The following is a 16939-nucleotide window of genomic DNA, read 5'->3' on the forward strand; positions in this document are numbered from 1 at the left end:
CTAATTGCTGCAAAAGAGACACTGCCTGAAGAATAAATATACTAATTAAAGACAAGATAAATTTTTAGGAAGATTTCTCTTCAGGGATACAAAATAAAATGCCTGAGCCAAAAACCCCTATGAGACTTTAAAGAAAAGGTAACACCTGATGAATTACTATATAAGGTTCTTTAAAACCCTCTCTGAGGGCTCTTTCAAAAATGAAATTTTTAAAAATGCTTTTAAAAAATTATTCTAAAATTCTATTCTGAACATGGTGAGATTAAGTACTTAAATGTTCTATGCTATAAACTATGAGAAAATAAAAATGGTTCTGGGCCATATTCAATAATTCTGAGATTACAGAAAGCCTTGCAAACTCTGATTTTGAGTAAGTGGGCTTGTGGAAATGAAATTTAAGCTATATGAAGAGTATTAACTCTCAATTCTTTTTCCCAAAATATTCAAAGCAATTAACATAAAATACAAGCAAAATAACAGTAACAAAGATGAAATAATAGCTATATTATAATAGAATGACTGGAGCTTTCTTAATTCTTATTACATGAAGACCAATGTACTAAAAAAAATTGCTGTTACAGATGAGATAATTTCTAAAACCTAAGTATTGCCTGTATTTTAATATTTTATGGTCACTTTATTTTAAATTATTTTTATTTAAAAATTAAATGAATAAAAGTAGTATTTTACCTGTGGATCCTGCTTCATTTGAGCAACCAGTTTCTGATAATAAAAAGAGAAAAAGAGCCATCAGTCTTACATATAAACTCACTATGACTAATCAGGCTCAGCCCCCAAAATCTAGAGTTTTAAGCCCACACAAAAAAATAAGCAATACCACAATCAGAACAGACCAAAAGCTTTTGTGATCCATATAAAAAGTTAATGAAACACTCCTCTTAATAATAAAAAAAAAAATTCAAACTATCGCTTTATATTTGAAACGAAGAGCTTCCCGCCTTTAAACAAATCTGGAGATGGGCTGGGGGAGGGGAGCTTTTAAAAGACAATTTAAATAAGCTGAATGCTCCAAAAGCCAAACATCCCTTTAAAAGGTTGTCACTGTCTAGAGTCCCAAGTAAGTCCTGGAAAGAAGGTGCTCCCATACAAAAACAGGCCTGCTTGTATACAGCAAACAGATTTGGCGAGTCTGTGGGTTTGGTTCACAGAAGAAGCCTAGTGTCAGATGTGACTCTGCCACTGTCCTCTCTGTGGGGGGAGGGGGGATGTACTCAGTGGAGCAGTGATGCTCAGTATTTGAGAGTAAGGAAGCGAAGGAAAAGTAATGCAAAATTTTACCTACCTGGGTTCCTGTGGGAAGGAGAGTATTACCAGAATACTGAATGAGAAAGACCTTTACTAGGGAACACGTAAGTCCAAAAAATGAAAAACAAAGAAAAATGCATGTCAACTGACCTAACCCAACTTCCAAAAGCATCACTGCCCAAAGGTAACAATAACCAGGGACGGAAGAATTTGAAGCATAAAGGAATGTCAGAAGGCTGAGTCCTAAAAGTATCTAGGAATAAGCTGTTCTCCAAGTGAATTTTTCACATAGCTGAAAAATCTGTCCCTCTCTTTGGGTGACAAGACACTTTTAAAGTTTTTAGTCATAGGGACTTCCCTGGTAGTCCAGTGGTTAAGAATCCGCCTTCCAATGCAGGGGACATGGGTTCAATCCCTGGTCGGGGAACTAAGATCCCACAAGCTGCGGGGCAACTAAGCCTGCACACCGCACTATTGAACCCGCGCACTCTGGAGCCCACACGCCACAACTAGAGAAGCCCGCATGCCGCGATGAAGAACCCACACGCCACAACGAAGACCCAGCACAGTCATAAATAAATAAATAATAGTTTTTAGTTGTAAAATAAAACCTTTCTAAAATATATTATATACTTATCTGCCTTATTAAATAGAAAAAAAGCAGCATTTAATGACCCTTAGAGGCATGATTACCTCAATATACTATTCTGCAAACAATACAAAAAGGTCCTTACAATAAAGGCCCCAAACTGCTGTGTCCTAAAGAGTTCTTGTGCCTGCATTTGAGTTTTTCAGTCTACTCCTTAATGCCAAGCAGTCAGCTAGCAAATCTTGCTACTATTACTATGCCTCCCTCTAAGAGCCCCTGAACCCCAATTCCAATTTGCTACTTCTGAGCTGCTTTGTGATACACTCAGTGAAGTAATTCTAAGATGAGTGAATAGCCTAAGAAATCCCCCTTGAGTAAAATGTATAATCTTGTGTGACTTCTAACATTTATTCTAGCTTGTCAAAAACCTTACTTCAGGTGCTAAGGTATACATTTTGGATAGCTGAGATTGCCAACCATGTGACCTCCAAATACACAAGGTATATGTTACTATAGTCTACTTCATATATGACAGTGGTAACTCTTCTATATCCTGGTCTTAATCTACAAAATAGTAATAACACACATTCCAAGAACTCAAGGAAATAGAAACATAAGGTTTTATACATATACATTTTTACTAATGCAGCCTAAAAGGCTAGCCACATTCTTCAATGAAAAAAGTCCTTCATTTTCCTTTCTGCTTTTGCCACCAGGAAGTGGAGTACTATACTAAAGTTGCCTTTTTAAAGCTGAAAAAGGTTTTCCTCCACGACACTGAAATTTAAAAACTGATAACCAAAGTAAGTCTCTGCCTCTGGAGGAAATAAATAAGCCAACTTTTCTACCTATAATCAAGCAAGCTGCATTTCAGACCATTAGAGGCAGGACAGAACAAGCTGGGCAACTTAACTAGACCATCCAAATCCCTAGTGACTTTAAGTGACGTTGTGTGTTATCAAAGTGAAGTTACTTTCTATTGTAAGAACGCAGCAATTTTTCATGAGAATATAGTTTAAGCAAAGGGCTGGCACACTACAGCCCACAGGCACCCTGCCTTCGTAAATAAAGTTTTACTGGGACACGGTCACACCCATCCATTTATACACTGTCTATGGCTGCCCTGTGTGTACAGCAGCAGAGCAGAGTTGTTGTGACAGAGACCATAAATGATGCCCATAGTATAAAATACTTTACCCTCTGGCCCTTTGCAAAAAGTCTGCTAACCTCTGCTTTATACTATTCTCTGTTCCATGTAGAGTAAAAATACTCCAAAAGTTTAAAAAATCTGCATAAGAATAATCAAAAAGGCAATTTCCCAAAAAAGATGAGATGCCCATCACAGGCCATTATTATGTAAACATTCATTCAATAACAACCACGTGTACGTCACTACTTTTTAAATCATCTCGGTCCATAAAGAACAAAAGTATACTTCTACCACAGCAACACCAGGTAGTTTCAGGACATACCTTCTATACAGTAAGCTCATTTTCAGCCCTAGTTTCCCTAAGTGGAAATGATGAAGGGGTGGCTTCTGCCCCAGTATTTAGTCAAATGTACAATCTGACTTTGGCCTCAGCCTAATAGCCAGTGCTTACTTTGATGTCATTTCTGGCATCCCTGAACTTGTCATGATCAGTGATCATATAGGTTATCATGTATCCAATCAGAATAACAGCATCAGATTTACAAGCAAGGCATGTCACTTGGATTTACTGTTAAAACTTTTTTTTTTTTTTGGCCACACCGCGCAGCATGCGGGATCTTAGTTCCCTGACCAGGGATCAAACCCGTGTCCCCTGCAGTGGAAACGTGGAGTCTTAGCCACTGGACCACCCAGGAAGTCCCTACTATTAATACTTAAACTTTTTTTAATAGGAAAGGATTCTAAATATAACTGGAGTGAAATATCTTACATACTTTATACGTTAAAAGACTATCAACCAACACTGATAAACATAAATAAATGTTTACCATACAAACAAAATGCTATATAATAATTAAGGATGAATATAAAAGCTATTAATTTTATGCTAAAAAAACAGTTAAATATACAGGAAAATAATGTGAATATTGAGAGTGATAACTTTAGGAAGAATATTATATCCCTTTTGAGTCAATAAATGTAATTTTAAAATTTAAATTAGATTTTTAAACAATAAACATTAAATTTTTTCATAATTATAATTTTTATAAAATTGGTATGCTTGAATTAAAAATATGAAACAAAAGTAATATTTAAGAACTCTAATTTTTAATAATTTAGTTCAATTTAGATCATGAGTCTTCCAAGAAAAGTCTTATTTTGACTTGTTCACGTCTTGTGAGGATGAACTAAAAGCAGAATATTAACTTTGCCATCTCAAAATTTCTTGAGGAGTATGTCCCCAAATCACATATGAGTAAAAACTTCAGTATACATGGTAGTCAATTTAAATATCTCTTGTTATTTAAAATATGCAAGTTAACACAGGGAACTATATTCAATATCCTATGATAAACCATTATGAAAGAGAATACGAAAAAGAATGTGTATATATATATATATATATATATATATATGCATAACTGAATCACTTTGATGTACAGCAGAAATTAACACAACATTGTAAATCAACTATACTTCAATAAAGTAAATTTTGAAAAATAAACAAATAAAATATGCAAGTTAAGTCACACGAACAAAGTCCCTCAGATGAACCAAAAAACAGATAAAAAAGAGAGGTTTTTTTTAACACCTTCGTTATATGGAAAAGAATATTTTTAGTTCTTTTGTCTGGAACAGAAGTCAGGAATATTTTATTAAAGTTCTCAAAAATATTACCAATGAGTTTGTTGAGTAGTAATAAAAGGCAAATAACATGACTCTTGGACAAGTGACTGAAAAACGATTAAAAGCTCTACTAAAAATCAGAGACAGCCTGTTTACTAATTTAGCCATTACTAATAACATGATGTGGGAGAAGCCATGAATGAAACATACCTGGTGAACCTGAATTTCCACTTTAAGAGCCTCCTGTAGAGTCTGCAACTCCATCCTCTACCTTCTCCACTTTTTCTTATGTCTGCTAATTCTATAGTTTCTTCAGCCTCTGTTTAAAATAACAAACTCCTCTTCTTACTGCAGCTGTAGAGATCATAAAATGTTTTGGATCATTATGTTGGGTATAAAGGAAATATACGTTAGATAAAATAAATTACATTAGTCGAAATATTTCGTCGACTAAACACAGGGCAAAAAATTTCCCCAAACAGATTTCTTTCCAAAATGAGTAGTTTTTTTCTGAATTGGCACCAAAAATTTCTGGGTTTTATTCTCTGAGCATTCCTCTAGAAAACACTTCAAATAAGTAAGAAATGAAAAAAAAAATGTGCTTAATCTGGTCATGAAAACAGCTAAGCACTTACTAGGCGCTCAGCACCACGCTAGATACTACTTTCTGAGGATACAGAGCTGAACAAGACCTCTTCTGTCCTGGATGCGTTGGGAGTCTAGAGGGGGAGAGGACAACCATCCAGGACATGCTGTTCTTAGAAAGAGACACATAACAACATGATCATACATTTTTAACCATCACACAGAGTGAACTGGAGAGTTCAGGATCTCTCAGAGGTTAAAGAAGGCCAGAGCACTCTCACAATTTGGATGGCCTCTCACTCTATTTAAAAAATAAAGCAACTCAAAACAGGGGCAATTCTGGTATAATTTAAAGGTTTACATTTAACAAATTAATACTTAACACAAACACACTGCAACGAACTCTGCTTTCCACAAAGTTATGACAGGGATGTTAAAAAATAAACCTATCGTGCACAACAAATGATGTGGGTCTAGCAACAGAACAGACTTTTCCAGCTATACAATGAACACCATCTTCTTTTCAAGCCTGCCGGTGCATCTCTTTGGCTGCACGTATAAATGCAGGTGGAGACAATGTCAAAAGTCTAGATTTGCGAATGTGAACCTTCCTATTCTGCTCTGCTCATCACTACTGCAATTTAAATTAACTCAATGGCTAATTTCTCTTTATGTTTTTCTTTTTTCTTGAACGTGGCCTTAGACATGATTTTAGGTACTGTCCCTGGAGCAAAAGTTTACTTGAATAAATTTAAACTTTACTTCTTTCTCCTTTCTTCCTTGTATCTATAAAACTTGTAGTTAGAGCAGCTTTTCAGCATTCTTACAAACTGAGGAAGGGAACAATCAGGAAGTTAGAAGAACTGTTACTCCTTATGCCAATTCAATGAGATTCATAATCTTTATACTTTCTAAAAATTATTTATCTATGGATAAAGTCCTAAGTTTTCTTAAAAATTCTTTAAAACCTGATTTAACAGAGTTATAGTGAAATCATTAACTTCAGGCTGTCATCGTGTGAATATTAATCTTCATTATATTTGTCTAATCTCACTAGGCTTAAAACATCATTGGCAATCTCTCCCCTAGGGCTTGTATACTATGTTATGTAATATCAAAATACTCTAACCTTTTTTTAAAAAAATAATAAATTTCAAAAGTGTAAAATTCCTTCAAACTTGTATTTGTGGAGGCTAGAAAAGTCTCCTCATTATTACGGTACAATGATATTGTCAATCAAAAATGTTCATGGACGTAGTATGTTTAGGGGAGATAATTTGGAAAGTGTGATTTTGATGAACAAACCCAGGCTTTTCCAGATATTTATTACCTTAAAAAAATCTTTGGAACTAAATAAGTATCAGAATCATTAAGTTACTGATTTAGACCAAGGCTTCTGTTGTCATGTAAGTTTATTCTATACACTAAAGCAAATGTTAAAACTATACAGTCACTGTAATTTTAAATATTAAAGTAATCTCCCTACTCAAATTCCTGACTTATGTATGCATCAGAGTTCTTCCTGAAAACAGTACTTAAATTAGTTTTAAGGCTATCAGAAAATGTGTCCAAAAATGATTCCTGATAATTTCTGTCAAATTAAGAATCACCTTGAAGGGTATTTTCAACAACAGAAAGGCCATATTTTATTTTACTGGTAGCAACATATAATATCAAAGCTGAACTCAACTTATAAACTCTGGAAACAAACAGCAGGTTAAAAACATGGAGAACTTAACAATATACACAAAAAAGGGTTAACATAATTTGTACAGTTACACAGTGCTTACAAATTAATTTTTTTTAATTATGAAAAAGCAACTCACAGAAGAAGAAATAAGAATGACCAACATGAAAAACATCTATCTTCAAGAGAGTCATAGAAATATAAATTTAAGAAGACACATTTTTGTCAATCAAACTGACAAAGATTTGTAAGAACAGTAATACTCTGAGCTGTCTAGAGTTTAGGTCAGGTGGCACTTTCATAATTTGCTATTAGTTATCTCTGAGCAGTAGCACTCAGGGTTATTTACTTTCTTCTTTTCAGAGTATCAACATTTTCCATGGAAAGTATGTACTTATTTTTAAATAACAAAAAATTAACTTAGAATTGCTAGATAAAACATCAAGAAATTTTATACGGATGAAACAAAATGTTCAGGTAAAGAATAAGTAAAACCAGGGTTTAACCGGGAGGCTCTAAATGTCAAAGAGTGCCTCACCGGATGAGAAGCCTGCAACTCAAGTTATTGAGGAGGTGACAGCTTTTACTTCCTTCATCAGATTGTTGTCTGCTTATTAGAGACACACAAAGGCACAAAATTTTATTGGGCAAGGACACTAAATGCCAATTACTCATTTTATTTCAAGATAAAACTGAAGGGTTAAAAAAGGTAGTGACTTAGTATGAAGGATTAGAAGATTCATTTGATATCTTTCTTCTTCATAAAAGTCTCTTTCTGAATAGCAGTTTTAAGAGACTGGTTTCTGTCTAAAGGAACAAGTTGTATACATATATATTCATAGCCTACAAAAACAAGGCAAGCACATGTTGACTCCTTTTAAAAAATATTTGGGGGGCTTAGACAACTCATGCAGCCACCACGTGATGACCATTTGGAGGCAGTTTATAGCATTATAAAGAAGGTATTATTTGCTAAATTTATAAAAAGATGATTTAACATATTTCGACCAATTCTAGTAAGTTATAAATATCAGCTGCTGCAACATAAATATGAACAGACTCCTAAAACAGTTTATTGAGGTACAATGCCTTTCACCACCCATCAGCTCTAAATACTATCACCAGAGAAGACAAGTGTCGAACACAAAATACCAGCATTCGTTATATTGAAAACTGTACATGTCAAACGACTGGGACACCTAATAACCTCCCAGCTTCAAATAACAAAACCCCCAAAACATAAATAAAAACTCCACAAACCTAACAAACAAAATAATCAAATCCCACTAAAATAAGGCAGATGTAATGTCTAGAAAGAACATTCACTGTCTCAAAAAAAAACAAAAAAAACCCTGATTCCACTCACTGTGCAACCACTCTCAACTTTAGGTTTGTTTGCTTATAAATCAGGAAAATGGAAACGGTATCACCTATTTCATAAAATTGCTATGAGGTTTAAATTAGGTGACGTTATATGAAAAGCCCTTTGTAAACTGTAAAATTCTATGCTATTCTTAACATACTTAATTTAACTCTTATTCATACACGAACTTTTATATCAACTTCTCAACACAGCATGTTGCTGGAAAGGCTGTAGGCTTTCTTATTTTCAAATTCTCTACGAAAGGGGCTTCTAACTATTTTATCTGGTTACAGTTCTGCTTGGAGATATGTGACCTCTAGGTCTTTCATTATGATTCTAATAATGTAGTAATGCTCTAATTCTGAGTTTATTATCCAAAATCACTGCTCTGTTCCTGAATTGATATAAAGCTTTTTCCAATCAAAACAACTCACCAACCAAGTTTCTTTTTTTTTAATTCTTCCTTCCTTCCTCCCTCCTTCCCTCCCTCTCTCCCTCTCTCTCTCTTTCTCTGCGTCTGGTCTTAGTTGCAGAATGCAGATTTTCGTTGAGTCACGTGGGATCTTTCACTGCGACACGTGGGCTTCTCTCTAGTTGTGGTGCGCAGGCTCCAGAGCACGTGGGCGCCGTAGTTTTCGGCATGCAGGCTCTCTCACTGAGGCACGCAAGCTCGGTAGTTGTGGCGCACGGGCTTAGTTGCCCCGCGGCATATGGGATCTTTAGTTTCCCAACCAGGGATCCAACCTTCGTCCCCTGCACTGGAAGGCGGATTCTTTACCACTGGACCACCAGGGAAGTCCCCAACCAAGTTTCTTTAACTAACAATAAGTCTGTAATACATTGTACCCCCAGACTGAATTCCTTAAAAATGAACAACTCAGTGTTCTCTATACCATATATCTACTTGGTGTAAGACCCCACTTTTGATCTATACTCTCAAAATTGTGTTTAGAGTAGGTTTAATTAAGTTTTTAAAATATGAAAAAGTAGAAAGCCTTGACAGATCTATGTATCCTTACTTGACAGATGCCTAATACTAAAACATCAGGTTTCAGTTTGTACTAAATACTTATTGCTTACTATGTATCTAATGTGCTAGGAGATAAAATGTATCTTTAACTTTTAACTAGTGCTAAAAATGATCACAAACGCCAAAAATAAAAACAATATTTTAATAGCTCTTATTGAAAACTAACATTTACTAACTTGAATCAATAAAATGACATTAAAAAACAATGTAACGTTTTTCTTATTTTCACGGTGATATTTCTTTGGTGACACTCTACAGATCAACAGAAAACACTGCTGCACAAAGAGCTTGATTTTAGAGGTCACCCTCTGAATCTGGCAAGGTTACTATGCTCAAATCCTGTTACTACAGGTGTTGACAAAAGTCACCTCAGCTGGTAAGACTTATGTTTCCTAACCACTAAAATAAATTTATATGCACACACACACACACACACACACACACACACACACACACACACAATTAGGTTTACGGTATCTGAATGTATGGATGTCTTTGGGTATAAAATACGTATCTTTCTTTTCTCTGGTTTTTTTGGGGGCAAGGGGGCCAGGTCCTCACTAAAGAAAAGGAACACCTACACAAGTCATACCATTCCAACACTGGTATTTTCAGTCGGGTCAGGGTTTCCCCACAGCACCCTCTCCTACACAGGTCTGCTGCAGTGTCCTGCCCCTCTCCCTACCACCAGTGTTCACTCTGACATACAGGTTCTACATCAGCTTCCTGGGCCCAGGCCTGGTAGGCACACATACGCTCTTCTAGTTCTTGCCTTTCTTTACAGAAATCAAGCATGTGTACTAAAATCTTCCCAACCATACCCAACAACAAGAAAGATGAAGTATATTTAAAAACTCACAGAAATTCAAAATGAAGGAGCCTGAAGAGTAGTATAGAAGCATAGTGACAATGAGGTCGAGATTTTAGAAATGGTTGCCACATTTACCAGAATGCTATTTAATGATAAAAAATAGTCCAGACAAGCCTGGCCAGAATCATATATATAATGACTACACAAAGGATAACATAAGAGGGTGTGGTGGTCTTAGCATAACCAGTAAGTACTTAAGAGAAGTGGAAGTTATGGGAGAGAGATTTCAGATCAGTGTAAGGAAGAGCTAAGGATTAGAGCTGTACAAAAAAGGAATGGGTTACCTTATGAGGTAGTGGGCTCCCTGTCAATAGAAGTATTCAAGAATGCTGCATATCATATCCCCCTCTTGGAGATTCACAATGCACATTAGCATATTAAAGGTTCTGAGAAGTCCTGCAGTAAAGAAACCTGTTTAACTTTGTTTAAAGCAGCATTTTCCAAATTATTTGACCACAGAACATTTTCCCCACCCCCGCCCCACCCCAATAATATTGATTAATTTCTGTGGAACTAGAGTTCCTCGGAATACATTACAGAAAATATGAGCTACAGTTTTTTTAAATGTAGTGTTCAGTATGTAACCAAATAACAATATGCCAGGGACATAAGAGGAGAAATTGCCACACCTGGTAAAAGGCTGAAAGAGAAGGCCCTTAACGTCCCTTCTTCTTTAAGAATCTACGATTCCATCGCATCTCAGAGTAAAGGGCTGTAGGGTCTTGATTATTTTAAGTGGTTCCATGAGAGAAAGGCAAGTAGAATAAAATGGTAGTAAAATGTAAGATTAACTGATTCAAATGCCTCCCTTTCACGTTCAAAGCCCAATCCCCAAAAGGTTAAGAGATACCTCAAGGACCATAATTATGAAAAGAAGCTTTAACCAAATATCTACTCCACCCACTAAATTAATTACTATGAGAGAGAATTAAAACAAACAAAAAAAGAGTAGTCTTGCATTAGGGGACTACCCTATTCCAGTTATCTTGTTTGAATAATTTTTTAATCATAATACATGCTCTCCAAATAAGATTAATATTTGTTTGGTCTTTAGACACTGGACTGCCCTATGTAATCTGAATTAGACATTCAAAGAAATGATTTAAGTATGATGATTTATAAGCTGTTAAAGTAGACATTAAAGTTGATACTAGGAAAAAAATGTGTTTGCCTCTATGCCCCACACTGCTACATTTCTCTCTTTTTTTTCCTCTTCAAGAATTATACAAAACAACACACACTGAAATGCAATATCAGACATGAAGCCAACTCAACATTAAATTTAATAATATACATGCTTAAGAGTCCCAAATTTCAAAGTCAAGGTTCCCACAGTTACACTAACCTAGCCATTTTGCACATATACTAAGGCCATCAAATTTAACGCATATTAAGTAATACAAAACACAATGGGAACCTTAACGTTTGAATTTCCTGATTTTTTAATTTTTAGCCCTAACCACTGCATTAAGGACATTTTTCGCAAAGGGGACCGTTACATTTTAAGAGGTTACTGAATGCAGGAACATGCGTGCCTAGCAGTATTATTAGGAACACAAATGCATTTGAGATTTGGCTACGTGAAATTAGACAAAAATTTACTTTCACTCAGTACAAACAGCAAAGCCTCATTCTCATTTCTGGGAGAGAGCTTTTTTTGCACAAAAAAAAAAAAAAAAAAAATGTCACTGAACATTTGAATTATTATCCAACTAGCATCAGGCACACTATGGCTGCCTGAAGAAAGCACTTACCAATTTTGAGGAAACTGGCTCTCCTTCAGCTCTCTTGCTCCCTACAACAGAAGAGGGGGAAAATGGAATTAGACTACAAACACAGACTTATGACATGTCATCAAAAGCTGATTTTTAACAGCAACAACAAAAAAAACCACACACAGAAAAATGTCCAAAGTTTTAAAACCAAAAGAAAAAAAAAAAAGAGATAGGTAGTTTTTACAACAAGGAAAGAATTCAAGGGCAGTTAGATCTCTCATTTTCCAGTTTTTTTCACTTTTCCACAGCTTTTTCAAGACAAGAAAAACTAAGTAGTTGATGGCTTCCCTTTCCTAAGAGACACAGAAATGAAATGCACCTCATCTAAGTAACACAGAAATACAACCCTCATCCCCAACAAATGAACTTTCACTGTTTGCTGCTTTATGTTACAAATTAGGCTAACATCACTGGCCCTTAGTTTGGTCTACTTAAAAGGCCTTTTTTTCAATTAATCTTGAAATGGATTTCTTTTATATAAGGCTTAAAATTCACAGCATTTTATATGTATAGTCATAATTTAATTTTTCATTCACAATCTTTCACCACCTGAAACTGTAAACCACATAACACAAAAGTGACTTTCCCTATGCCACACAGTTAATCAGTGATTGAGCCAGGAAGAAAATCAAGGTTTTGGGATCTCAATCCAATGCTCAGTGATGCTTTTATCAACTGTGTGTTGTTTTTTTTTTTAAGATTAACTATACTCCATTAAGTTAATTTCAAGGTCATGTCAGGCTATATTGTTTATTTATTTTTAACTCTTCCTTGCCCCAAACTTCTTTTTTAGTTAAAAAAAAAAATTTAGGAAGCAAATATTAACACTTTTCCCTTAGTATTAAAGTATTAAGTTATTTAAACTCCACATACCATGTTCCAAACCTGAATCATCCTTATGCTTTAAACACAGTACATTTGTTGACTTATGTTACTCCAATAGGTATAATGTAAATTCTCATTTCCTTAAGGGACATTTCAAAAAATCTTCATGTCATCCAAATTATAAATTTTTATTTAATCATGTACAGTCATACCAAACACACAGTAAAATAATTTTAAAGGGCCCCGATTCATGCAGTTAACATTCATTTCCAAAAGAAATTCAATTTGCTGTTTTATCCTGCCTTTCTTTTAGCAGCAGCACTTTTTAAAGTTCTAAAGTCCATATAAATGGCAATTTTAATCACCAAGATTAGAATGACTCCCAACCGAAAGAAAAATGATGCAAAAATCTGTAGAATGATGTGGTTACTAACAAGTGGGTTCTTGGGAATTCCCTGGTGGTCTAATGGTTAGGACTCCACGCTTCCACTGCAGGGGGCACAGGTTCAATCCCTGGTCGGGGAACTAAGATCCCACAGGCTGCACGGTGCAGCCGAAACAAACAAACAAACAAAAACATGAAGTAAATGCTCAGTAAATATTTGTTAAATGAATGAATTCACTGAGTGGACTCTTAACTCTCTGTTGCAGGCTTATTTTCCCTATTAGGCATTTCTTATTAGCTCTTTCATGCTGGGGATAATTATGCATCGATCTCCCACAGCATTATTTGTTAAATGAATGACTTTGGATAAAAACAGTTGATCAGGAAGTAAAATACTGTCATTTTAAAATATAATGAAAAGACAGATAAATTGGATCAAATTAAAGTTAAGAACTTCTGTTCACCCTAAAAAACCCTTACGAGAATGAAAAAGCAATCCACAGAACTGGAGATTGTAACTGTAATACGTGTAATAACAATGGCTTATACCCAGAATATATAAAATATGTTGAAACTCAAAATGATCAGGGTGGGGTTAGGATTTTAACTTTTACTCATATGGCATTTGAGAAAGTATAGTCAAATAAACTCTTCTGAAAATCATATTCAGTAAAAAGGGACAATGGATACAACTTATCTCTGGGGCATTTTCTCCAAAAATAAACAGCAGAGTCAATCCCTAATTGACAAGGAATTTTACCATGATATCATGAAACTACTCATAAAACTGCTTGCAGGGACTGCAGAAATCACATTGGAAATCAAAGCCTGAGAGGTTAACTGACTTCCCGGAAGGTTACACAGCTAGCTGGTAGTAAAGCTGGAAAAAAATCTACAGATCCTGAGATTCCTTTGACTGAACTGGCCTTTCCACTAGACCTCACTTCGTCTTAAACAGCTGTAGCAGTTACTCTCCTAAGAAATAAACTACAATAAATGCTGACCAAATATTTTTGGGAAAATCTTCGTATAAAGTTTTAAAGAAAAATCACATAAGTAAACTATCTAGGGCAGGTTTTAAAACCTGAGATCCTTTATGCCTAAGGGATCCCCGTGAATAGGCTTCAGAGGGGTTTGCCAACTCCATGATACTATATGCTAAATTTTGAATGTAATGAGAATTCTGGGAAGAGGATCCACAACTTAAATAAGATTCGCAGAGGTTCAGATACCCAAAAAAGAGTAAATATTTTTAGACTGGTGATTCTTAAACACTGTGCATCAGAACTACCAAAGTGTTCCTTCTAAAGACTGATTATTGACTACCGCTGGGATACTGATTTAAAAAAAAAAAAAGAAAAGAAAATATTTAATTTCTGTAATTTAATAAAAATGAGTTAGCAGCAAAAAAAGATTTACATATAAATTTGTACTTTTTACGCTATCCATATGCAAAACATATAAGACTGAAATACAAGTTTGATTTCCTCATGTGAAGCTGATTCAAAGTCCACTTAATTTGTTTCTCATATTTCACACTTGTAGCTAAGGTAGTTCAAATTTTTTGCCTTCTTTGCTTATTAAATTTTTAAAATATAGACTTGTTCTTGAAAAATACACTCAAAACACATAAATTGGAGTAAATGAAATTATTTTTGCTTTTACAGAGGAACACCATCTTGCTAACATAACTTCATGTGATTTTTTGCAAACTGAAGATCATTCACCTCCTCTCCAGAACTTCACAAGCAGCTGCTTTAATTAGAGCTGGTAAAGAAATGAATCATTCAAATTTCTGATGTGGTTGTAAAATTTAAAATATCATCAATAAGTCAAAAGTGATTAATAACTACTTTGTAAGTACCTTTTGTAAAACATCTAAAACCTTTGTGTATAAAGACTATACATTAAACAAGAAACAAATTTTGTAGAGAAAAAGTTCAACACTAGATCATGTTTTAAATTAGGCTAAAATCCACCCCATTACAAATTTTGAACAATTAAGTTTATAGTCTGTGCTCAATCATAAATTTTGATAAGGGACTAGAATAGCACAGATAATTGTCATTCAAAGACACTTTAAAATGTCACCGTACGCAGAAGATTCAATCTCTTCTACTACACCAAGTTGATACACTAATTTTATATACAGTAAATTTTACTGCTTTTTATCTGCCTTTCCTAATTCTAACAGAATATAGTAAGTTTGAAATAAATTTAAAGGCAAAAAATGCTGAGAAGAAAAAGCAGAATCCTGCTAAATGAGATTTAGTCCTTTAGGCCTCAGTATCATAATCATCCCTCTTGCCCCCTTACCCTCTCATGGGCATCACTCTAGCACTTCTCCCCTCACTCTCAAGAAGCATCAATTTTTCCCTCAATACTGGATCATTTTGTTTCCTTTGTCTAAAAAAAAGAGCCTCCCGTGACTCCATATACTTCTCTAGTTATTGTCCCATATCTACACTCCCATTTATAGCAAAACTCCCTGAAACAGTTAACCAAAGTCACTGTCCCTAGTTCCTCTCCTCTCATTCTCTACTGCACCCACTCCATTAGGGCTTTTGCCTCCTTCAATTTTGTTAAGATCACCAGTGACCTCCCTGTTGCTAAACTCAACAGTAAAGTCTCAGCCCTCATTTCTCTGTTCAAACAGTATTATTTCACCCAGTTGACCATTCTTCCTTCTTGAAATCCTTTCTTCTCTTGACTCCCAGGACACCACTCACCCTCAATTTTTTTCCTAATCTCTCTAGCCACTCTTCTGGGTTTCCTTCGCTAGTTCTTTCTCATCTCTCAAGACCTCAAAATGTTGAACTGCCCCAAGGCTCGGTTCTTGGAACTCTTCCCACTAGGTAATTTCATGTAGTCTCATAGCTATATAAAAGGATCTGTACTGGTGACTCCCAAATTTGTACCTAGCCCAGACCTTTCCCCTGATTTCCAAACTCATATATCAAACTGCCCGTTCAACACCTGTCAAATTGGCTCCTCAAGCTCAGCAAGTCCAAAACTAAACTCTTGACTGCCTGTCCCCCAACCTCCTCCCCAGAGTCATCCCCATTTCAAAAAATGGCAACTCTATCCCTTCAGGCCAAAACCTTAAAGTCATCATTGACTCCTCTCTTTCCCACACTGTACATCCAATCCTGTAACTGACCATCTTGCCTCTGCCTTCAAAATACATGGACTTTGACCACTTGTCTCAAATATACTTCCACTTCCTTGGTCCAAGTCACCATCATCTTTCACCTGCATTACTGCAACAGCCTCCTAACTGGCCTCCCCACTACCACCTTTGTCCCCCAGAGTCTATTCTGTCAGTAGCCAGAGTGACCTTTTTAAAATCAAAGACAGAGCTAGTTACTCCTCTGCTCAAAATCCTCTAATGGCTTCCCATGACACTTAGAGAAAAAGCAGAAGTCTTTTACAATAGCCCACAAGGCTCTAAGTGATTTGGGTCTCTGTTACTCTCAGACCTCATCTCCTTCCCTCTCCCCATTGCTCAATCTGCTCCAGCCACTGGCCTCTGTTTTGTACTTCTGAAACTCCAAACAAGTTTCCTTAACAGGACTCTTGTGGAACACTCTCTCCCATCAAATATCTTCACAGCTCACTCCCTCAAATGTTTAGGAAATCTATAGCAGTTGCAAGAGTAGAATACTAAAGGACTAAAATATTCATCAGAATTGTTCTCCTCCCCAAACTTTCACTTGGGGGATGCTCTTTCTTATACCAAGAATACCCTTTTTTTACCTTTTCTCTGCCTACCCAAATCCCACCCAGT

The 16939-nt window shown here is 35.6% G+C and overlaps 1 protein-coding gene across 29 annotated transcripts in view; it reads right to left on the minus strand.

Annotated features, from left to right (window-relative positions):
• PHF21A (PHD finger protein 21A) overlaps positions 1-16939 on the minus strand; it is a 195179-nt gene that overhangs the window by 152478 nt on the left and 25762 nt on the right. For 17 of the 29 annotated variants that reach the window (XM_032639696.1, XM_032639682.1, XM_032639686.1 and 14 more), the window contains 4 exons: positions 11922-11962; positions 10452-10563; positions 4842-4985; positions 691-723 (listed from right to left, as the gene is read on the minus strand). In XM_032639696.1, the coding sequence (XP_032495587.1) occupies positions 691-723; positions 4842-4895 (87 nt within the window). In that variant the 5' untranslated portion in view covers positions 4896-4985; positions 10452-10563; positions 11922-11962. The remainder of the gene's footprint in view (positions 1-690; positions 724-4841; positions 4986-10451; positions 10564-11921; positions 11963-16939) is intronic. The other 12 variants (XM_032639708.1, XM_032639701.1, XM_032639709.1 and 9 more) reach the window with 2 other exon arrangements.

This window comes from Phocoena sinus, chromosome 8 (genome assembly GCF_008692025.1).
Source record: "Phocoena sinus isolate mPhoSin1 chromosome 8, mPhoSin1.pri, whole genome shotgun sequence".
NCBI classification, from domain to species: Eukaryota; Metazoa; Chordata; class Mammalia; order Artiodactyla; family Phocoenidae; genus Phocoena; species Phocoena sinus.